Below are 24,706 nucleotides of genomic sequence, written 5' to 3' on the forward strand. Positions count from 1 at the left end.
TCTCCTGAAAACTGTTTATTTAGGTGAGTAAAGCACTTCTATTTATTTACAGTAACCTTAGATTTCCATAATTCCACTAAGGCTGACAGTGCAACACTGAGGAACCGAAAAAGTTAGCATTTAGCGTGGTTAGTGGCAAATGCTAATGCTGCTCCAGCAGTGCTAGCCAGGGTTAGTAGCAAGCTACAGGCTGACAATACTAACCTCTGAATGCGGTTAGGGGCTAATGCTAATACTGCTCCAGCCTTGTTGCTGGAGAACTAAACAGAATCTCCTGTATAATGCTGTACTTCAGTGGAGTGGCTTTACTGCTCCTTACAACCTGACTGGTAGAATTTATACACTGGATTATAAGGCGCACTGACAATGTATGGGAAAATTAAAGGATCTTAAGGATTGCCTTATAGTGCAAAAAATATGATAAGAAGTTTTTAAAGATCTGTCACTACTTTTGGAGTTTAAATACAATCATATTATACACAATAAATATTGTGTATTGTGAAAAAGTCTTTAAATAATATAAAACATTTTTTTTTTTTTTTTTAGCAAATTGCAACACTGATAATGTGACACTTTGATACAATTCACTATAGTCAGTGTACAGTTTATATACCAGTGTAAATATGTTGTGCCCTTAAATTAACTCAACTGTGGCAAGCTACAGTTCATTAAATGGGACCATAAATGCCCCAACATGTACTGTGACATACTGAAGCAGAGCATGATCCTCTCCCTTCTGAAACTGGGACACAGAGCTGTATTTTAACATGATAACTCCAAACACACCTCAAAGACGACAACTGCCTTCCTTAAAGAAACTGAGGGTAAAGGTGCTGGACTGGCCAAGCATGTCTCCAGACCTAAAACTTATTGAGTAGGAGTGACCAAACGTACGTACTTCCCGGGACATGTCGGTATTTCACGTCCTGTCCCGGGCATCCCGAGTGAGGAAATGTCCTGTTTTTTAAATGACCTTCATTGGACCCTTAAATATACAGGCACTAGGGCACTGCGCAAGGCGCTGCGTGTGACATAATCCCTAAACCGCTTCAGTGAGAGCAGTAGACCCACAGTAGGTGTCCTGGTTTACCCAAATAAAAATATAGTCACCCTACTATTGAGCATATGTGGGGCATCCTCAAATGGAAGATCTCTGACATCCAACAGCTAAGTGATTCTAGTGGCAACCTGTGAAGCTCCAGTGAATTTCATGCCCAAGAGGGTTAAGGCAGTGATGGAAAAACAATGGTGGCCACTATTGACACTCTGGGCACAATTTGGCCAGTGGTTTTGACATTAATTTCTATGTGTTTTGAATTGTTTTGAAGGAAGAATGAATTTACACTGTTATACAAGCTGTACACTGACTACTTTATATTGTATCAAAGTGTCATATCTTCAGTGTTGTCCCACGAGAACATATAATAAAATATTTACAGAAATGCAACACACATGCTTTATTTAAAGCAGACATAGTAAAGTAAATGTGTCGTGTAATGTAATGTCCCACTGGTGATCTGGAGGAAAGACAAAATTCAGTCCATTTCGTTTTTTGCCGACCAAGCAAATCCCATCAGCGCTGGAATCCCATTAGATGCAGATGAATTAGCAGCTGGAATGTATATTTGGGTGAGTGAGAAGTCATTCTGTGGCTTTAAACAAGCAACAGAAATGCCTCCATGAAAACCTTCCGGGATACTCTACACGTCTCAAAGGAGAAATGCAAAAAGTGTGTGTGTGCATGTCTAACTGTAAGTGAAATAGTTACAGCACAGAAACCTTATAAGGAGAGCAATAGCCAGTTCACAATTATGTGGTCAGATATGTTTCTATTCTGGTAAAGCAATAGAACTCTCATTTTCTGAGATTATCTTCTCAAAACATTATACACCACAGAGAATGCCAACAATGCTGCAGAGACTGCCAAGCTGGAATTCTGCCAACAGGACCCTCTACTGAACATGTCAAACTTTTTTCTCACCTGCCTCGCAGTTACACCCTGAATTTACAGTGCCATGCAAACATTTGTGCACTTTAGGTAAAAATACTGTGTGTTGTTCAGTATTTACAGTTCAGTACAGTTCACAGAGTAGAGGATGCACTGAAGTAAAAAAAAAAAATATGAGTATAGGCGTGTATTTTTGGACTTTATGCAATATCCTGGACTTTATGCAACAGTGTAGGCAATAGTGTAAAGTCCATTTGATTTTAGTTTTGACATAATTATATTAAATTATATATATAAATATATATATTAAAAAATATATATGTATATATAAATTAATTATATTATTATTTTTTTACTTTTCCCAAACAAGCATAATTTTAAGAAATTATGCTTAAATAAAAAAAAAAAAAGAGATTTGCTATTTTGAAACATCCCAACAGCCTATGGCTATTTAGGAAGAAATTGTGATAAGTCAGAAGTAGCGATAACAAAGTTAAGGGGAGGAGATAGCGTAGTATAGGGTTGCTAAAACTCAACACGACACGCAAGAAAGGTTCAGGGGGTTTATAAGATGTTAGATTAGAATGGGAGGAGTTTCAGGTGCAGTGCTTTAAAAAAAAGTATTTTCCCTCTACAGATTTAATTGGTCTTATAGCTTATGGCTATTTAGGAAGAGACAGTAGAGAGGGGAGATAACTTGGAGAACTTGTCGTAGGAAGCCAGTATCCAAACATTTCAAGTGAATTGGGAACTGTTCCAACTTTAAATTTCAGAGAGTTTCATACCAAGCTAATCAAAATGGTATGGAATTATGGAAAGAGCGGTATCAGGAGATAGGGCTGAGAGGTTTTTTACGTTTCCTGATAAGGTATACTTTTCCCAACGTTACGATAGCAAAGACACACTGACGCCCTTAATCAAGGGCAAATCAATTACCCCAGCGTGATCATGTGATATCAGAACCACAGGCTTTCGGGGGAATAATAGAAAGTAATAAGAAAGTAATTAGCGCAGTAAGGTGACGGGGGTTTTTACCGTGAAGTTCTACAGCACACCGCGGTTAGCTTTAGCAAGTTTATCAAGCTCTGTGCTCTGTGCTTTTTCTTCCACTGATTAAAAACATATATTAAAAGAACATTTTAATATAACACTTTTTGTGAACACATTCCTAATGTTCTTAATCACTGGGGCTATAAAAGTCAGTCAGAGGCTATAGAAAACCTTTGTTCCCATTTTTATTATGTTTTTCATTTATCACTTTTTTTCCAATCTTCTTCCAGCATGTCTCTTCTGCTGAGCTCATGGTGTTTTCCAGCAGTAAACACACTTGTCAAAAGAACAATACTGAAGGCAACATTAAATACATGCTTTTTACTTCTGGCAGTGAAGGTGTAAACACAGCTTTAAATTCCTCAGGGCAGAGATTTTAGCAGATCAGAAAAATGTACAATATAAAAATACTGTCATGGTTTGACTTTAGTTCATATTATAAAATTAAATATTAATAACTTAATTTTAATATACTGAAAATCAAAACATGCAAATGCTGATTACGCATAGTAAGATCTCCAAGTGGTCCAGCGGCTTTAACACTGACACTATGATCGGGAGATCGCTGGTTCGAATCCCCTTCATGTAGTTTGCCATCAGCTGCCCTGAGAGAGCACAATTGGCCTTGCTCTCTTTACGGGTGGGTAGATGGCGCTCTCTGCCCACATTACTTTAAAGGGTGATGTTGATCAGCACAAGGCGTCTGTGAGCTGATGTATCAGAACCGATGTTATGTGATGCTGTGGTGCTACTGAGCAATGCTGCATCAGCAGCAGTTGGAAAAGGGGCGGTGGCTGACTTTACATGTGTTGGGGGAGGCATGTGCTGGTGTTGGGGTATTACCAGAGATAGGGGAGTCCTATTGAGTGGGTTGGGTAATTGGCCATGTAAATTGGGGAGAAAATGGGATTTAAAACATTTCTACTTGTACGTTCAGCAAACCTGATTTAAAAACTGAAAACTCACAAATCACAAGTACAATGTCTAATGTCTAATTTTACAGAACAAAATTTTACAGAAAACTTAAATTCCACAATCTGAAAACAGAAATTTTACAGTCTGTAAAATATATGAAATTTCTATTTTCTCATGTTTAAAAATCAAAACCTTACATCCTTAAAAAGCAGTTTATTCCCCATACTGTTATGGTTTAATGTTGGTGCTTTCTCTTACCGGAGAGTCAATCTTTATGAGAGCGATGTCTGATTTCTCATCTACGTCTTTGATCTTTGCATCGTAGGACGCCCCGTTCTTCAGCTCCACCTTCACCCTGTTCTTATTGGCCACCACGTGGGCGTTGGTCACAATGAGTCCATCGTCTGACACGACAAAGCCCGATCCACTAGCCACTGCCATCTCACGCTTAGAATACACCATCCTAAGAGAGAGAGACATACGTATGTACTTTACACTGGTAAATTTATACACATACACTATATTGATACACGTATTTGTTCGTCGAGTTTTTATGTTTTTATGGGAATTTGTTTACCATTCTTTGAGAAACACATTTGTGAAGTCAGACATTGATGTGGGATGAAAAGACCTGGCTCAGAGTCTCTGGTTTTTGGACTTTGCTTTGTGCACTGGTGTGCAGTCATGTTGGAACAGGAAGGGCCTGTCCCCAAAAATGGGAGCATGAAATTCTAAAAAGTCTGACATCTCTTGGCATTAAGAATCCCTTTCCCTAGAACTAAGGGACCAAACCCAACTCTTGAAAAACAACCCTGCTGCATAATCCCCCCTCCAACAAACTTTACACTTGGCACAGTTCAGTCAGACAAGTACGGTTCTCCTGGTCGTAATTTGTCACAGAGATAATATTACTTTGATTATTTAAATGAAAAATTGTACATGTTTTCAGTCCACGTCAGAGAATTCCTATGTCCACATATATAAATGTTCTTACTTGCGATATAGTTCAATATGAACTACAGCAGGGGCAATCTTCTCGACCACGTCAGCGATGAAGTTGTACTTGTACCGCAGGCTGTTTGGGTGCTCCAGAGCTGCGGAGGAGACAGAACAGGGCAGTGAACAACAGGGAAAAACACGGCACAGCTGAGAACAGCCACCAGAAATATTAAATTACATCACCTCACAGGAAAAGAACAAAACATCAAACTGGTGTTTAACTTAAAAAAAGAAAAAAGAGTTCTCTAAATATACAAGGGACACTTTCTGCTTATACAAGGCATTCTCTTTCTCTCTCTCTCTCCACACACACACACACACACTCACACACACACGCTCCTAAAACCTGTTCTTATATCCTTCAGGACATGGAATTATAAATAGACTCCTAGGTAAAAACTAACATTTTTAATCATATTCTTAAAAATAATGACTAATTACATTTATAGCAAATTAATAAAAAAATATTTTAACCCTTTGGGGCACAGGTGTCAATGTAAGAATGTAAAATAAGTTTTTGTCTGTTTAAAAAGGAAATCGCTACATTTATTGAAAAATTTAAATATTTTTCTCTGGGCTATTAATAATGCAGCCCACAGTAAGTGATGTAATAAAGTTTTGTCCAGTCCAATGAATATGTTATGGCTTATTTTATGATATTTTAGAGCACATCTAACTAACTAACTAACTAACCACTACCTCCTACTGTTATATTAATACATACCTCCTACTGTTATTAAATGTTATTAAATATTGTCCTTGACTGTTCTCACCATTCTTCTTCTCTGCCTTTCTGATATTTATCTTGGCCTGCCACTTCTGGGCTTAACAAGAACTGTCCCTGTGGTCTTCCATTTCCTTACTATGTTCCTCACAGTGGAAACCGACAGGTTAAATCTCGGAGACAACTTTTTGTATTCTTCCCCTGAACAACTATGTTGAACAATCTTTGTTTTTAGATTATTTGAGAGTTGTTTTGATGAGCCCATGATGCCACTCTTCAGAGGAGATTCAAATAGGAGAACAACTTGCAGTTGGCCACCTTAAATACCTCTTCTCATGATTGGATACACCTGGCTATGAAGTTCAAAGCTCAATGAGGTTACCAAACCAATTTTGTGCTTCAGTAAGTCAGTAAAAAGTAGTTAGGAGTATTCAAATCAATAAAATGATAAGGGTGCCCATACTTTTGCAACGGTCAAATTTTGGTTTAGTGCATATTGCACATTTTCTGTTAGTACAATAAACCTCATTTCAATCCTGAAATATTACTGTGTTCATCAGTTATTAGATATATCAAACTGATATGGATGTTGAAAACACCCAAATATTTAGAACTAAAAATGTTTAAGATTAATAGGGGTGCCCAAACTTTTCATATGACTGTATATATATATATATATATATATATATATATATATATATATATATATATATATATATATATATATATATGTACTTCTAACAGTACAGTAACTCACAAACCTATATTAAAGCCCAGTCATGCAAAATAAAAAATAAAAAATAATAATAATAATAAAAATACCGTGATATACTGTAAAACCGTCAAAATCTTGAAAAATACCGTGATATACATTTTTGGTCATACCACCCAGCACTACTTTTATCCATTTAAAACAACTCTAATATTTTAGAATATTTTTAGAGTACTCTATAAGCAGTTCACAAAGCAAGGAGTCCTGAATGACTTCAAATTCAGGATCTTTAAAATGCACAAACATGCACAGAAGCCGCCAGTTCTGAAGCACCTTTATTCAGACATGTCTGGAAATGTTGACTTTTGAGCACTCTGTAATTTCACCACTGAGCTAGAGGAGAAGTGAGAGTGTATTTTTTCGTTAAAAACCCCTAACTGTTTATTATCGCCACTCGCAGGCTCGTAATAAACATTCCCCTTTGTAAAATAAAGAGCCCAAAAATTACGCTTTCATTTTCCTCCCTCGCTCTTTCCATAGCCCTCGGCCTCAGACTGTTTGGAATGTTCAGACGCGTACTTTCACACACTCACACACATTTACACACACACAGAACGGAATGGCAGGGCTCATGGTCATGTGTTAACACTCGTATACGATGTACTGCGGTACGTGTGACACACCGAACAGCGTCTTTTTGATGTATAGCTTAGCGTGTTGTTGTTGATGTGCTGCTCCTCAGCGGTGCTGGAACTGGTTAATTATACAGTATAGAGGGGAAAGTCACAGCATAAAAAGTGTGAGAGATGAAAGTAGCTGCGGCCGGTTGGTTTTGCACCGAGGGAACAAGGAATGGAGGGATGCGGGTGAAAAGAAGAAGCGAAGCAACTCTCGTCCCACTCCGATGAAAGCCACATCCAGCGTGGCGTTGACGCTAGCTTAGCTAATTACAGCCCTGCCTGGCGCTGGTCTCGCACATCCACATGAGGGAAAGTTCCACATAAACCATCTCCACTGTTTTACAGCCAGAGTGTCACTTTTGGAGCCGTCAGTCCTGCTTCAGATGCAGGGGAAGGACTGGAGTTGTGCTAGCGGCGCGAGAAAAAAGAAAACATGTCAATAAAGCCTAAATCTGATTTACACAGGATACGGAAACACGAGCGGGTAAATCAGAACATTTGTGAGTGTGCATTTCTGTCATGTTACAGCATGTACTAGCGTTAGATATTAAGATTATTAAATTATTAGACTCACATACCGCCATACTGCTAGAGGCGCTGCAGAGCACTGTGTAAAACAGCACCGCTAAAGAAGTATACAGTTTACTAGATAACACTAGCCAGTTAGCATAAGAAGCTAATACACTGCAGTGAGGACTGCACTCTCGTGACCCAGACAAGCCCAGAATTGGCCCTGGGTTCCGAGTCATTTATTCAGCACAAGAGACATTGTACTAGCGTTAGATATTAAGATTATTAAATTATTAGACTTTATTAGAAGATACGGTATTGATTTTCAAAAATTACGTATTGATTTTTAATTAAAACAAAATCCAACAGATCACTGTAATCTAGCTGAGTCGACCCAGCTAACAGAGAACATTATGAAAAGGTTCCAGGAAGGTTAGTCTGTAACATAACAGAAATACTGTTTCAGGAATGTTCTGAAAACGTGTGACATAAAAATGGTTTGTATAACAACGTTATTAGAACATTCTCACATAACATTCCCAGCTAGGCTAACATTGAGGAAATGTCAAAAGTAACATTCTCAAAATTAAAAATTTAAACACTGACAAGTGACACTGCAACATTTCAAAAACTTTAAAAAACATTATATTAAAACATTCAAGACATCCAGACAATTGGATGAATAGAACATTTTAAGAACATTAATTGTAACATCCTGATAATTAAAATAATTCAAAAATTGTTAGCTGGGTGTTTAGGGATCTGATTTTTTTTATTATTTATTTTATTATTATTATAATTTTTTTTTACTTTTTTAAAATGTGAAAATTGTACCTTTTTTTTTTTACACTATAAGGCACACCGGATTATAAGGCACACGATCAATAAACGTCTATTTTCTGGTCTATTTTCATACATAAGGCGCTTCAGATTATAAGACTCATAATTTTATGGGACACTAATACTGCCATGTTTTCCTTCTAAATTCAGCAAGCTAAGCTAAGTAAACAAAACTAATTCTTAAAACAACATTTCAGACGAGTCAGACAAGTCAAACGAGCACTGGATGTTAATCTACACAGATTTCTCTCCTGAAAACTGTTTATTTGGGTGAGTAAATCACTTCTGTTTATTTACAGATTTCCACTAAAGCTGGAGCATTAGCATTAGCAGCTTAGGGTTTCTTAGTGTTTGTCAGGGCGATAGTTAGCGGTTTGTCGCACGCAGCTTGTTTTAACTCTTGTGTGGGACCCGTTTTCATTTTTCATCAAATGATACTAAAAAAAAATGCTTTTTCTAACTCAAACTCATTGGCATTGGCTCAAACACATACTGTACACCCCCCCCCCCCCACACATTTATATTACATACAGTATGTTTGGCCAAGGGCTAATAAACATGGCTTCATTTGTAAATTTGAAACTAAACAAATTTTCTACTCATATCTTGAGTTTAATTCATTTTCTTTTACATTTTATAAAAAAACGAATAAAAAAAAGAGTAGCACTTTTTGAAAGAAATGTAACATAAGAAAGGTAAAGGGCAAATATTAACCATGTAAGCTGTTTATATTGCTTGCAATTTAGGTGAAGCGAGCATGTGTAAAGCATTTTAATGTAAAATTGCTTAATTTTGCTGAATTAAATACAAGTAACAAAGTAAACGAGTAACAAAAATATGAACACCACACAAGGGTTAATGCGGTAAACACGCAGACTACAGTCCAATATACTCACCTCTGAACGGCCAAAAAAGCTACTGGCTAGAGCGGTTAGCAGCTAATGCTAATACTGCTGGGGAACTAAACTGAAACTCCTGTATAACCCTGTACTTCAGCAGGCTTTACTGCTCCCTCATACATCAGTCACAATGAAAAGATTTTAAGTGCACCCTATAGTGCAAAAAATACGGTAAATTATTTTTTTACTTATGTGTGTTTCGCCTACAATTTTCAGCACCTCAAAAAACACAAAAATTTTAAGACTCAAATTTAATATTTCAAAATAGGAACAGGTAAATTTTATTCCAATTTAAGCTCCATGAGCGAATAGCCATGCTTTAAACCTGAATTTCCATTCTGTGATGGAAAGGCATTGGGCCCTTCTTCTGGTCTGAAGATTTCTTTTGTGAACGTCCAGCTCAGCGTTATGCAGCAGAGGATCAAATATGCCAAGTTCAGCCGATTCCAACACTACAATATAGACCAAAGAATAGACAATACTGCAGTGAAGACCCCGTCTTTCCACAAATATACTATATTTTAATGGCTGAAGTGGCAAAGAGTCTTGTTAGGGGCGATTTGGAAGCAAATATGATGCCTGATGAGTGTTTTAATGATAGAACAACATCTTAACACTCCTAAATCAAATCTGACAGCAGCACAACCTGTGTTAAAAGCGCTTCTCCAGCTGACTCATTATAGCCTATGAACCCTCTGCACAGAACCACAGACAGCCTCATCTCCCTGCTTTTCTAAAGGCCCCTGAAAAGACAGCACAGCTCATCATTACATCATTACGTCCAGTGTGTGGATGCTGGCACAGTCTGGAGATGGACGGCGTCCAAGCCACCTCTGCAGTAAAAAACGCTCCAGTAGAGTAAACAGATAAACAAAACACATAATTTGGACCGAAGGTTTTACCAGTCATGACTGTTCTGAATTAAGGTCAAAAGTTTCATTTGCACATAATTCACTTATAAAAAACATATCTAAAATATTTTAAAATATAAAAGTTAACACACTAAGTGAAGCCCCATGCTCACTGCAAGCTAACGCAGTAAATGTATGTATGTAATGAACTGTGAAATACAAGTAAATGCTCTGTCAATATGTCTGCCTCTGCAGTAAGAAGATTCAGCAGAGTAAACAGATAAACAAAAACACATAATTACAAAGGTTTTACTAGTCCATGAATTTTTGCGTGCTTTTGTATTTCCACTTGGGTCTTAACTGCTCCTATAAAACAAAAAAAAATCCATCTGTTTTTATTCATAAAGAAAACCTGCATAGAACCACCCTGGCTCCACCCTTCACACTTTAACTCCCACCAGAGCTCCACCCACTAGATCAGTGAAAGAAACGCCATTCCGAACTGATGGTTGAAAACCTCAGACAGTACACAGCAGGATTAGCCAGCAGACTTTGTCTGAGGGAGGGATCTGTACCTAATGTCGGTGGAGGTTAGCAGATATTTGAGGTCCTTTCAAATAATGAATTCTGTGCTTCTATTACAGTTAAGTATGAATTAGCTTGTTTGTGATTTGCCATTTAGCACAAGCTAACACTAATGTGTGGCAAATACTCAGCATAACACCTTATTTGCATAAAAAAGTAACAGAACCATTAAATGGCTCATTCTGAAAGGGATTGAAACTGGCAAGAATAGACCTGGGGAGATCTCTTTAAGTGAGATCGATTTTGTGCCATATTCACATTCATATTGACAAAATTACATTACATTATTGAATTAATTGAAATTAAAATAAATATGGATGTAACTTCAATCATTTTGATTGATTGGTTAATATTGCCCCATATAGCCAGCACGTTGACTTTGTTTAAAAACAGTGGTTTTATTGCATTTATGCTTAATTTATATAGAATATTTAACATGTTTCAATATCTAAATATCTGTAATAATTAAAATGTCACTGCTTTTTAAAAGTAATGTATAAATGCATCACTATTCCACTTTGCCACAACCACAGGATGTGTCTTTTGACACAGTTGTTTTACAAATGTGAAGCTACTCACTGCATCAGTTAGGCTTAAATAATGATAGTGATCTAATTTATTGCAATTATTTCTCTGACAATATGTCTTCAATATGCCCTCTTTATCGGTCATAAACCATCTAAGCAAGTCTACTAGACATTACTCAACATGGTTTGAGGTAAGGCTGTGGTTTGCACAATGCTAATTACTGGGATTAAAGCTTCTGTTGCTTGTTAGCAACAGACGCTAATGTAGTAGCGTCACTCCAAAGCAAAGAAGCAGACCTCTTTTGGCTGATCGACTGCCTTTAGGTAAATGGGAAAGTTGTGTAAATTTGATTTCATGCCAAACTGTCCCCTAATGAGGCCCATGTCCAGGAATGTGACGGATATTTTCAGCCATGACCCAAATCCATCAAACAGCCCATTTCTGTTTTACTTTTCACTGAGACCAGGCAAGATAACAGCATATGGTTTGAGTGAACAAGCTGATTTAGGTTACGTTTGTTTCTGAGACCCCAGGGGGAATGTCGGCTGAGGAACGTTAGTTAGACACTAAGCACGGCGACTGTTTTACGGGGCCAGACGTATCACATATTCCCTCTGGTTCTGCTATCAGTTATGGTACAGACGGCTAATCAGTTTAGCTGATCTGAGAAATCTCAGGACGTTTCATGTGCGTCAGGCATCTGATTGTGATCTATGAGTTCATTTAACTGTTGAAACATTTGGGTACCTCTTTAAAATAAGACTACCTTTATAAAGGGTTTATAAATGGTTTAGTTTATTAATGGTTACTAATTAGGTTGTAAATGCCTTAAAAATCATTAATAATCAGTTATATCACATACATAGACATGTACATAGACCTGTTGTTTGCCAAATAGTGGACCCACAGACACATAACTGATTATTAATGATTTTTAAGGCATTTACAACCTAATCAGTAACCAATAATAAACTAATGGTAAACCATTTATAAACCCTTTATAAAGGTAGGCTTATTTTAAAGTGGTACCAACATTTGTTATAGACATGTTGTAGACATTACGTGAAACACAAGGGGCAATATAAACTAATAAACAACCAAATCCAAATTCAACCAAAATGTCTCAGTTCTAGTACTAGTAGCAAAAGGTCCAAAAAACATCTGTGCTTATTTTCGATATTTTCGATTCAATGAAAAGCAACGTGCCAAAAGCGTTTAAAAAAAAGCCTTCAATTTGCTAGGGAACATAAAGATTGGACTCTGGAGCAATGGAAGAAGGTCATGTGGTCTGATGAGTCCAGATTTACCCTGTTACCTTGCATCAATGGTAGGCAATATGACGATAATTTAATGGATGATGATGAATTTGCTTATTGACAGCATTTCGTGGATATCATCATTGCATAATTGACTGAAATGTAAAAAAAAACACTAATTTCTTTACAGAGACTGTTAAAATCCTGTTTAATTGGATGATGTGCAGTTGAAACTGAATTAAAAAAAAAAAACGCTGTACTACGCATAAAATAGTTTTATTACAGCAGTTTTTAAGAAGCAATGTCTGCATCAAAAAACACTTCAATAAGCATATAAATGTCATAAAATAACATGATGTAATATTTTTAACATCACCCAGCTCTACACCAAATGTAGATATTTTTTATTTAAACTTAGACACTTTAAATTCCAGAGGAGTCGACCCCAATCTGACTTACTAAACATTGAGTGAAACTGACACCAATAAATCCATAATTACTGGTATTTGAAGAATTGTCTTATGATATATTAAGTATTATTACCACAGTTTGTTCTGACCTTGCAGTGTGATTGGCTGAGAGGCATTTTATAAGTAACATTATCAGCTGGTAATGCACTGTAACCGAAGCTCTCCATGTGTTACTCCACCACATACAGGTAACCTAGCATTGATGCAGCGCTTACAAGCCAAACAGCACAGCTACAAACAGAGCAGCTACAAACAGAGCAGCAATGGAAATATTTTATCTCACGAAGTGTTTATAACCAAAGACATCATATTTTCTTTTCTCATCCTCTTTAACTCAAAATCTTTTAGTAAACAGCAATAATGGAACTGTGGAATAATCGCAATAATACACTCGAGGTTTGTGCTGTAACGTGTAATATTGGCACTGCTGTGCTGCGGTCATAGGTAATTACACATTATAGCACTCCCTCTCATGCATTATTGCTTAATTGCAGAATCACAGTATCATGATATCATTGTTATAATAGAAAATGTACTGTGATAATATCGTATCATGCGATGCCCTGGGATTCTTACCCTTACTTGAGTCTGAATTAGGCGTCTACATCCCAGTGTGGTGTCTGAAGCTCTGCAGGCCTGGTTGAGGCACTTCTGCAGAGTTTGTGGACAGCAGAGGCCTTAAGTGCCCTGTTTATTTGAGTTCTGTCAGAGCATCTGGAGAAAGCAGAAAGTAGAAAAAGAATCTTTACTGTGGGAAAGTCCTACTGGCCTATATTACATTAGCAGGGTGGGTCGGGGGAGGTGAGGGTAGAGTTATTTTTATGGGATTTGCTGGATTGTGAAGGATAGTGGTGCCACTGGGATGGATCTAGGCTGGGAAAGGGTGACAGACGGACAAATTATAATAAAATGATGACATGCAGTCTGGCTGGCTAGTCATCCTAACCATTACAGCATGCTAATATGGCCAGTTTCACACTGGTTCTCATGGCCCTAAATAGGTGCAGCCAATAAACGAAATACTAGTTAACATTAAACTTGTTACTTTTAAAACTTTTAAACTGGATTTTGACAGTCAGTTTGACAACAGTGCATGCTGTGCACTTTATCTGTTGTCTTTGGATCCGCATATGAATTTGGCTAGGCTTAAGAGTAATTTATTATCCTTGAGTCAGAGTTGGATCTGGGTCTGAAGTTTCCTTCTGCATGTTGAACCACATCTGAAATTTTAGGTTAGACCTTCAGGGCACAGCTGACTGACTTATCACAGAAATAAATGTGGTTTTAAGCTGCATATGCTGCATGTCATCTACCAACGCAGCATTATTCAATTGAATTCAGTGAATTCTAACAAAAAAGAGACTGAATGATTATTTGGTTGTGTATCAGTAGAGCTAGGCGATATGGCCCAAAAAAAAATCTTAGATTTAAAAAAAAAAAATATATATATATGATTTTCGATTTAAATAGATTTGTTCCCCTACTAAAATTCTAATTAAAGATGATAAAGAAATGTTTAAAAACTAGTTTGTTTTTAATTTGTTTTCACTTAAAATGTTCCCTTTGTGGTTAAAGTGCAACCAGAAACAAGCAAAACAACAATTGTAAACAGTGAGAACATCTAGTAACTTTTAGAAAGCTTTCTCCAACATAGTTTAGGTACTGACACAATGCACCCTCAAACTTAAAAAATAAATAAATAAACACACCCTCAAAAAACAAATAGAAAGAAATAAAATGGTGCCCTTTTTTGATAGGGAAGGAGGGAGGGGCTAAGCTCACTCGGAGCGTCGGTGGTAAAAATGAAAACTCAGAGACAATCGATTTTCATAAAAACACATCGTCCTTAACTGTAAATTTGAATTAATCGATAAAATCGATTAATCGCCCAGCTCTATGTATCAGTATCTGCCGATTTTCAACCTAAATACGCAATCACTGATTGCAGGTAATCTTATCCGCATGTTCAATCTGCATATTCAAGCTGCTGCAGCTTTGTGCCTTGTTGAACAGAAGGAAAACATGGCGACACCACTGTTCCTTACTAGTGTTGCATAATGTGCGGTAAAACTTTACTTGGATGGTCCATTTTATTGCCTTGTTGACGATCAACTGATATTCAACTAACACTGAATTGAATGGCCATTAAATTTAACTTAAGCCTATGTTGAATGTTAATGATTCTAACCCTACACCTAACCCTAACCTTAACCCTTAATCAACCCTAAAATCTAACCCTACACCTAACCCTTACCTTAACCCTTAATCAACCATAAAATCTAACCCTACACCTAACCCTTACCTTAACCCTTAATCAACCATAAAATCCAACCCTACACCCAACCCTAACCTTAACCCTTAATCAACCCTAAAATCTAACCCTACACCTAACCCTAACCTTAACCCTTAATCAACCATAAAATCCAACCCTACACCTAACCCTAACCTTAACCCTTAATCAACCATAAAATCAAACCCTACACCTAACCCTAACCTTAACCATTAATCAACCCTAAAATCTAACCCTACACCTAACCCTTACCCTAACCTTAACCTAAGCTTAAAATCTAACCCTAAACCCAATCCTAAATATTAAGATAAGTGTTTGGATTAGAGTTGAATGTAGGGTTATTTTCAATAGAGAATCATTTACTTTCACCTTTTAGTTCATTTGCATTTAATAGACATGTGGTTGAATGTTAGTTGAGCATCAAAGAGGCCATCAAATGGACCATCCAAGTAAATTGTTACCTAATGTGCCTTATAATCCAGTGCGCCTTATGTGTGAAAATAGACCAGAAAAAAATAGACGTTTATTGGTCCACGTTATAGTTCGAAAAATAAGGTAATGGAATATGACATTTGGTATATCAGTGTAGAACAACCTAGCAATCACCCAAAATAACCCAGGATTAACCTAACAACACCCTAGACCAACCACCTATAAACCAACCAGCAACCACACTGAACACTTCAGCCACCATCTCATCTAGTGGCTCGGTGGTTAGATGCCCATACACACACACAGATGTGTGATTCAGAAGTTTCCAGACAGAAGCTGCTTTAGAGAATAGAAGATGGAACAAGTGACCCATCCTCTGTCGCGTCAGGGTCTCCTTATGCACACAGCAAAACACTATCACATTACACTATACAACACATTATAGTATAATAAAGATTTTAGATTATAAATCAAGCTATTATGTATTCAAATATTTTTATATGTTTGAACAGGCCTTTTGAACGTTAATGAACTTTAATTGTAAACTGATTATGAAGTGTTACAACAGAGGACAGTTTGGGAACACCCACACCTAAATACGCTGTTAGGTGTTATCTTGTGAGTCCACCCAGACACTGGCCAGTAGGGGTTTCACGATTTCGATATTTAATCGAAATCAATACATATTTTAATACAGTCTGATGGCCTCTTTGGGTTTGTTTTTTTATTATGTTTTACACCAAAGTAATCACCCTGTAAAACTGCAGCAACCACACTGAACCCCTTAGAAACCATCTGGGCAGTAATCAGTGGCTAAAGCAGTGAGGTACATGTTTACAGAGTTGTTGGTTTGACAGCCAGGTTTTCTCTAAAACTGTTCAAGAGCAAGGCCATTAACCTTTTGCTCCAGTGGCATGGCTGCTCCTACGCTGTGACCGCATTTCATAGCTTTTTACACCAAGTCGACAGTAACACCCAGACACCACAGAACAAACCCAAAACCAGACACCTACTATACCCTGACTATAAATCCTGACTGTATTCAAGGTTGGTAAACATTTCATTCAGGTGTGTTCAAAAAGGCTTCAATTTATGACCATCAGGCATCGCTGACAGTAAGTGAATAATGCAAGTCACGGCTATACAGTACTGCTGAATTTTTATTTTCCTAGTGATGTAAGCAGACAGACTAAGCTCATAGTGTGTTGTATTATCTGCACTTCTATGTAAGGGTGTTTTTTTTTTTGCACCAGCACAGTTTAGTCCAGTTAAAACAGATTTCACTTCGGGTGCGGTTTGTTTCGTCAACTGTTAAAACAGTAATCACTCTCAGTGAAGGCCAAAACAACCACACAAAGAGACCCACGAGACAAGGTGGTCGGGTCCCAAGCATACTCCACAAATGTTAATTTGTGGTTGTAATATAAAATATACTTCTCATATTTGAGCTAAAGGGCTTTTCAGGTGCAGTTTAACTTGATTTATGCAAAGCTGCAATGAAAAGTAATGAAAACTGCTAATCCAGAACAAAGAACCTTCCTGTATTTACTTTCTTGCTCCACCCCAACCAGCTTTGACCAATAAGATGAGACCATGTGCTCATGTGGTTTGTTGTGCTGCATTTTGTTGCACTTGCTTTAGTTTTCCAAACTTAACTAAACCAAACCAAGTCAGAAAACACGTCAAGTTAACAAACATTTAACTGAATCCATAGACTGTGTATAGCTGGACAGAGCATCGTTTCTCAAAAGTGAAGCCACCACAGGTCGGGTGCCCCCTGCTGTTCGGTTGCAGAAAGCTGTGTAACCCCACCCACCCATCCCCATAGGTTTCAATGGCAAAACAGACAACTTTCAATCACGTTTTTTTCTAATATACTGTAATTCTACCTCCTTTATTTAAATGCAGCAGCTAGCGTAACCTCTGCTTATATTGGTAAATCCCCACAGAAATCGTTTATTAAAACATTATTCAGCTCTATTCAAAAAAGGTGTGGTTATTGTAAAAGGGCTGGTTATGGGCGGGGCCAATAACAGACCGTCAGCTCCGCTCCACTCTCCAGCCTGTGACCTCGAGGCAGCCCTCAGGGCGGGGTTATTTAAATGAGTAAGCTGTCTCTCCACAGTCTTTCTCCCTCCTCTGGTCTCTACTGCGCAGACTCGGGTATCAGGATCGCCAACATGGCGGAAGATTTTGGCTTCATTTTCATTGAATGAATGGGAACGACGACGCGACGTCCATCTTTTTTTACAGTCTCTGACTGAATCAGATGAGAAAAAAAAACACTACAGGTGTAAAAAAAAAAAAAACAGGGGCTCTGAAACCTAAAGCAAAGGTTCTAAAGCAAAGTATGAAAGATACAAAAGGTGCTGCCAACCAAATTCTGAAAAAGGATTCATCTTTGGTCCAAACAAAAGTGGTGGTCTCACCGGGATAAACTGAACTACAGTCCAGTCCAGTGCGTCTTTAGTGTGAAAACACTTTTCCTAGATGGCTCAGGCTTTTAAACCAATTATAGAAAGTGGAGACAATCAGTACACTCAGCACACATTAAACAATAGAAGAAGAAAAAGAACCAGTGATGGTTGAAATCTGACTCCTCTTGATGTTCAAGTGTGTCATGCAGCAGTATGTGTACAATAGAATACGCTGGTGACTACCCTATCTACTGTAACTGTAGATTAACCCTGATTAAAGGAAATCCAAGGAGAATCTGATACATTCGTTTTGATGTGGGATGCACCTGCCCTCGAATAGACACAACACCTGGAAAGGCAACTTGCCGAACTGACAACATTCTATAAACCAATCAGTGTCAAGTATAAAGAGACTCTGCCCAGGTAGGTGATGGTGCCAGAATGTAGTAGAAAGTAGGAAACCCAAATTTACCGGAATAAATGTACAGAAGTCAGTGTAGCAAACACATCAACCATGGTTCAGACTCTGGTCCAGACTTCGAGGTGTAAAAATGTCCTAAAACCTATGCTAACCTCAAATATATGACGCTGCCAATGATATATCATATAATTTCTCAATCTCTGTTGGTTTTCATGGCTAATCAGTATTAGATCAGTGTGTAATGATAGGAGAGCCACACACACCCACACCCACACACACTGCATGGTTTATCAGCTCATGATCTGACAGCCAGGGTTTAGAGAATGGCTGTGTGTATCTAGTAGCAGGATGTGAACAGAGATTTCACTCGTTCACACTCAGAAAGAGAAGGGAAGGGAGGATAGACGGAGCAGGGTGGAGGAAAGATGTGACACAAAAGACAAAAATAGAGAGTGAGAGGTGGGTGGAGTGGACGACAGCCTGAGAGAACAAAAAGTAAATATCAGCATGTGTAAGTCAAGTGACTCAAGTCTTAAGTCTCTTCTGCAAATCTAAGTCAAGTTTCAAATCTCTGCCGTTTAAGTGGAAGAGAAAACTTGGGTCTGTATGAAATATATTCGAATGGTCTAGAGATTTGATTCTGAGTCAAGTCTTGAGTCTCAGAGATTTGAGTTGGAATCAAGTCTTGAATCTCAGAGATTTAAGTTGGAATCAAGTATTGAATCTCTGAAAGTTAAATTTTATTCATGTTTCAAGTTTTGCGGGTTTGAGTCTAAGAGAAATCTTAAATCAAATCTTAAATCTTATGGGTTTGAGTCTGAAGCAGGTCTTGATTCTCTGGAATTTGAATCTGAGTCAAGTCTTGAGTCTCAGAGATTTGAGTTGGAATCAAGTCTTGAATCTCAGAGATTTAAGTTGGAATCAAGTATTGAATCTCTGAAGGTTGAATTTTATTCATGTTTCAAGTTTTGCGGGTTTGAGTCTAAGCAAAATCTTGGATCAAATCTTAAATCTTATGGGTTTGAGTCTGAATCAGGTTTTGATTCTCTGGAATTTGAATCGGAGTCAAGTCTTGAGTCTCAGAGATTTATGTTGGAATCAAGTATGGAATTTCTGAGGGTTGAGTTTTATTTATGTCTCAAGTTTTGGGGGTTTGGGTCTAAGCGAAATCTTGGATTAAATCTTAAATCTTATAGGTTTAAGTCTGAATCAGGTTTAGATTCTCTGGAATTTGAATCGGAGTCAAGTCTTGAATCTCAGAGATTTAAGTTGGAATCAAGTATGGAATCTCAGAGATTTAAGTTGGAATTAATATGGAATCTCTGAGGGAAATTTTTTATTTATGTCTCAAGTTTTGGGGTTTGAGTCCAAGTGAAATCTTTGATCAAATCTTAAATCTTATGGGTTTGAGTCTGAATCAGGTTTGGATTCTCTGGAATTTGAATCTCAGTTAAGTCTTGAGTCTCAGAGATTTAAGTTGGAATCAATATGGAATCTCGGAGGGTTGAGTTTTATTTAAGTCTCAAGTTTTGGGGGTTTGAGTCTAAGCGAAATCTTGGATCAAATCTTAAATCTTATTGGTTTGAGTCTGAAGCAGGTTTTGATTCTCTGGAATTTGAATCGGAGTCAAGTCTTGGGTCTTCAGGGTTTAAGCCCAAGTATCAAAACATTTTGTTTTGCAGAGCTGTACTGATTTCCATGTAAAGGTTGGTGTCAGACCGTGGTGCATTTAATGTTGTGTTGGGCCCAAGAGTGAACACAAATGTCATTCTCTTGAGTACTGAGTGTTTTAACCTCTATAATAACGATATAAAAATGTACGTAGAGTTTGTACAGCAGGACCATGAATTTGAGGTGTTGTCCAAGCATTGGAATCTGCATTTACAACCTTGTGTTGAGTCTGTTTTGGGCCTAACAGTTCGGGCAAATCTGGTAGAGCAGGCAGTGACCCATTTAATGAGGGCTGAAGTCACTGTACCATTTTCCTGTTGCTCGCTGAACTATATGCTGGAAACTGTTCTGAGAGGACATAATGCCAAACACACGGCTTTTTTAATGCTACACTGTTACTAACTTGGTAAAATCTTTTTCCATAATCATTCACTTACATTTCTTCTTTATCAATCACCCAAATATTCCTGCTCATCCAAAAGGTACCAACATATTTTATTGCAATGTATGGGCTTTTTTTTTATAGCTGGCTTTTCCATCTGTGGTTTTTATATGTGCATTTTTAAATTTGCCATAAAAGTAATGGTTAAAAAACCATTAATAGTCAGAACAGGGAGCAGAGTTTTAAGCTTCAGTGGTAGTTGATTGGTATAACAGTTGCTTTATTGCTGTAATTAACTTAAACGGTCTTAAGATTTAATCTTCAACAATATTTTTCTAAATTTCACACCTAATGTAGAAATGACCTCATGCATTGCTTAAGCCTGTGTGTCATGTGTAGATGTAAAAATCATTTTAACTCATCAACTCACATAAACAAGATCATTAAGTAATGCCAATACTGTACCCAACCCAGCTTTCATTGACCATAACTTCTGGGGTAAACTGGGGTAAACTGGTTTGGGGGACTGCACATACTATCATTCCAAGGAGTGTATTTTATTGTGGGGGAACAACAGGCAAGAGAATTAGGAAAAAAAAAGACAAAAAAAGTGGGGCTTGGAGAAAAAGAGAGAGGGGGAGCTGAAGGGAGCTGAGGGAACTGAGGTTAAATATGTGCTACATCAGCATTTACTGAGGTCCTGCCGGCCACTGAACTACAGACGGAACTACAGCAGTGAATGCAGAGATAGTGACCACAAAACTATAGAGAACTGGCAGAGACAATTAAAAAAACACATAACTAACCAACAAAAAGCGCAAATGCCGCATATATGAACTGAAATTTATTTAGCATTTATTTATCTTTTACCCTAATGCTAATCATGTAAGCATCATCATTGTGATGTGTGAATGTGCAATAGTCACATCACAGCACGTGCGATGGCAATTATATCGAACACGTCATGTTGCAATCTTTTAATTCTTAACACAAGAAGTGAATACGAAGTATTGTAATTTTCTGAGTGGACAGCGCTGTCTCTGTGTCTGTCTGAGTGACAGACTGCTGCTGCCTGAGAAGCGTGAGGGGGAGGGGGAGAGGGCGATGCAGTGGGTGTAAACATGAGGTAACCACATGGCTGGGCACGCAGATGTAAACACAGTGGCAGCCTATCAAAAGCTGTGCACCTCAGTCTGCCACAGTTTTGTGCAGATATATCCAGTAGAGGTGTGCCAAAAAATCGATTCACATAAGAATCTTGATTCTCATTTACTACGATTCAGAATCGATTTAAAATGTCCCAAAATCGATTCTGAGGGGCGGGTTTTAGACTGATTTTGGGCTGGGTATTTTTGTTGGACCTGGCAACCCTGGGGATAGCGCTTGTCCTTTCAAACGGAGATCTTCCAGACACACACAGAGCGTAGGTGTTTGAGAATCACCGGTAAGATGGCAGAACAAGCACTATATTACATTAGATTAACGTGTAGTTTCAATGTTTTATGGCAGAATGCTTCATAACAAGCATAAAAAAGATCGCTAGTAGTTAGTTTCAGTAACTGTTAGCTAGCTAACTAGCTAACTTTCCAGTTCCACCTTAAATAACGCTACAGGTGGCAGCGGGCTGCAGCATTTAAGGCGGAACGGAAAAATACAATAAGCTAATCAGAGCTAATTTCAGCTCCTCATCACAGAGGAATTAAGGAATGGACCATATGAATTAATTTCTCCACCTCCTGCCCCCTTTCTGAAGAAATACAACGACCTTAAATTAACTAGTTAATCAGCAGCTGCTCCTGAACTTTAGCGCTCCACTGCTATCATCACATCAGCCCAGCAGCGTCACCTACACACCACCGCTAGTAGCCTGGTAATAAAGCAGTGTTATTTATTATTTATTTATTGTTCATTAACGTCATTGTGATATCCCAGTGATTCCTCTGTCACTGAGGACCCACATTCCTGCACATTTTATTGTTTTTGTAACACATTACCTGCTCCAGGACCAGTGTATATTATGGAGGGTTTTTTTTTCAATAAGATTCATAAGCCAGAAGCAGAAATTTTTATAATTCAAATCGTTTTGAATCAAAAATCGATTTTGAATCGAATCGTGGCCCCCAAAATCGGAATCGAATCGAATCGTGAGATAGTAAACGATTCCCACCCCTAATATCCAGTTACTTAGTGATAAAATCTGCACAATTTACTTTTTAAAAAAAGCCATTTTTAAGGTCTCATTCCATCATTTTTTTTTTTCATTCATTTTAAAATGTCTTGTTGTGGACTTTGTAAAAAAAAAAGTGATCTGATATTTCTGCCCGTTTTCTGATAGGCTAACAGCACTGCAGCAGAGAACATCTACCTGCCTTCCCCCCACAGTCAATTTTACAGCTCTAAAACTCAAAGGACAAAATGTTTTCAGAGATACAGGCTTAGTTATAAAGATAAAGTTAACCCCTAAACTTCATTTAACATCAGACTCTTAGCGTCACCCCACGCCCTGTTGCCCCACAGCCAAAAGAAGCGTTATCGATGCCGCAGTACGAGTGGAGGCTATGACCGTTAGTCAATAGAGAACTTGCTCACAGGCTCCTTCTAGAGTTTAACAGTGATATAACAGGAAGCAGAAAGTGTTCAGACTATCCATAAACTGCTCTGGTCATGTAGAAGATGCGTTTGGACCTCTCTTTCTATTAACTCTTTTCCACCAACAAAGTGCCAGTAACTAAGCCGGTGCCAGTTCCTGCGAACCTGCAAACCTTTTAAGAACCGGGCCAGGTATCCACTGCTTTAAGGAGTCACTCACTACACATGTAAAAATGGGCATGTTCTACAAACCGGAAACAGAAGTCAGGTGGCGGTTTGAACACCTTTTTCCTGGTTTGCTTGTTCCAGAAAGATTGCCAATCCAGAACTGCATTGAATTTTCTGGCCAAGGACCTGTGATTTTGTGGTGGAAAAGCACAGAACCGTTCGTGAACTAAGCACCAGCACTGGCACCATGCTAGTGGAAAAGCATATTATGTGATCCCATTGGCTGTGCTGATATTTCGAATATTTAAAATTTAGCACGTGACTCGTCTGTGATCACTTGGCGATGGCTCGGTAAGCTTCTCTCTTACGGTAGATTACACCTCACGACTTAACAAGCACAGAGATCCCCGATTTGCCACTGAAAAACTGTCGACTAAAATCGTGTAGTCTAAACTAGAGCTGGGCGATTAATCGATTTTATCGATTAATTCGAATTTACAGTTAAGACGATGTGTTTTTATGAAAATTTATTTTCTCTGAGTTTTAATTTTCACCACCAAAAACCCTCAAGCTTAGCCCCGCCCCTCTCTCCCACACGCAGCGCAGCCCCACCCTGCCCCTCCCTCCCTCTCTCTCTCCCTCTCTCTCTCCCTCCCTCCCTCCCTCCCACACACACACACACACAACATGACAGCAGATCAGTGTTGCCAACTTTGTCGCTATATTTAGCTACTTTTCAGACCCTCTAGCGACCTTTTTTGTAAAAAAAAAGCAGCTAGCGACAAATCTAGCGAGTTTTTGAGGTGTTATTGGAGACTTTTGGAGACTCTGAGATGAACCCACGCTCTTCAGTTACTGTCCTCCGCGCTGCAGCGGACGCTGCCGTGAGCCCCGCCCCACACCACTCACAGTGCAGTCTCATACACTCAGCACACACACACACCGCTCCACAAACACACTGCAAATGAACAGCACACACCCAAAGCCACTGCTGACTGACCCCGCCCCGTATTTACAGAGCAGAAATATAAATATAAAAGTGTCTTCAGTGTAACACGAAAAAAAAAAAAACTCACGGAATTTAACTCACACAGTCTCAGTCAGTCACTCACCTCATTCACCACGTAGCCTGTCACTCACCTCCTACACAGTGTCTCCCTCTTTGTAAAAAGCTATTTAACAATTTGTGTATAATAGGTTTGAAATAATTTGTGTATAATAGGTAAGAAAGCTAAAAAAAAATAAATAAATAAATAAAAAACTGCTCTTATAATAACATTTAACAACACGGCAAAAAACTGATTCATGTTATTTACGTAAAAATAAAGTTATTTTGAGACGTGACTGCCTATTTAAAAAGCAACAGAAG

The 24,706-nt window shown here is 38.1% G+C and overlaps 1 protein-coding gene across 2 annotated transcripts in view; it reads right to left on the bottom strand.

Moving 5' to 3' along the window:
• The window catches only part of htra1a (HtrA serine peptidase 1a), a 67,416-nt gene that overhangs the window by 30,749 nt on the left and 11,961 nt on the right, over nucleotides 1-24,706 (bottom strand). For both annotated transcript variants that reach the window (XM_022666284.2, XM_007230623.4), the window contains exons 2-3: nucleotides 4,908-5,007; nucleotides 4,172-4,376 (exon numbers count right to left, since the gene is read on the bottom strand). In XM_022666284.2, coding sequence (XP_022522005.2) covers nucleotides 4,172-4,376; nucleotides 4,908-5,007 — 305 coding nt within the window. The remainder of the gene's footprint in view (nucleotides 1-4,171; nucleotides 4,377-4,907; nucleotides 5,008-24,706) is intronic.

The sequence above is a fragment of the Astyanax mexicanus genome, chromosome 14 (assembly GCF_023375975.1).
Source record: "Astyanax mexicanus isolate ESR-SI-001 chromosome 14, AstMex3_surface, whole genome shotgun sequence".
Classification (NCBI taxonomy): Eukaryota; Metazoa; Chordata; class Actinopteri; order Characiformes; family Acestrorhamphidae; genus Astyanax; species Astyanax mexicanus.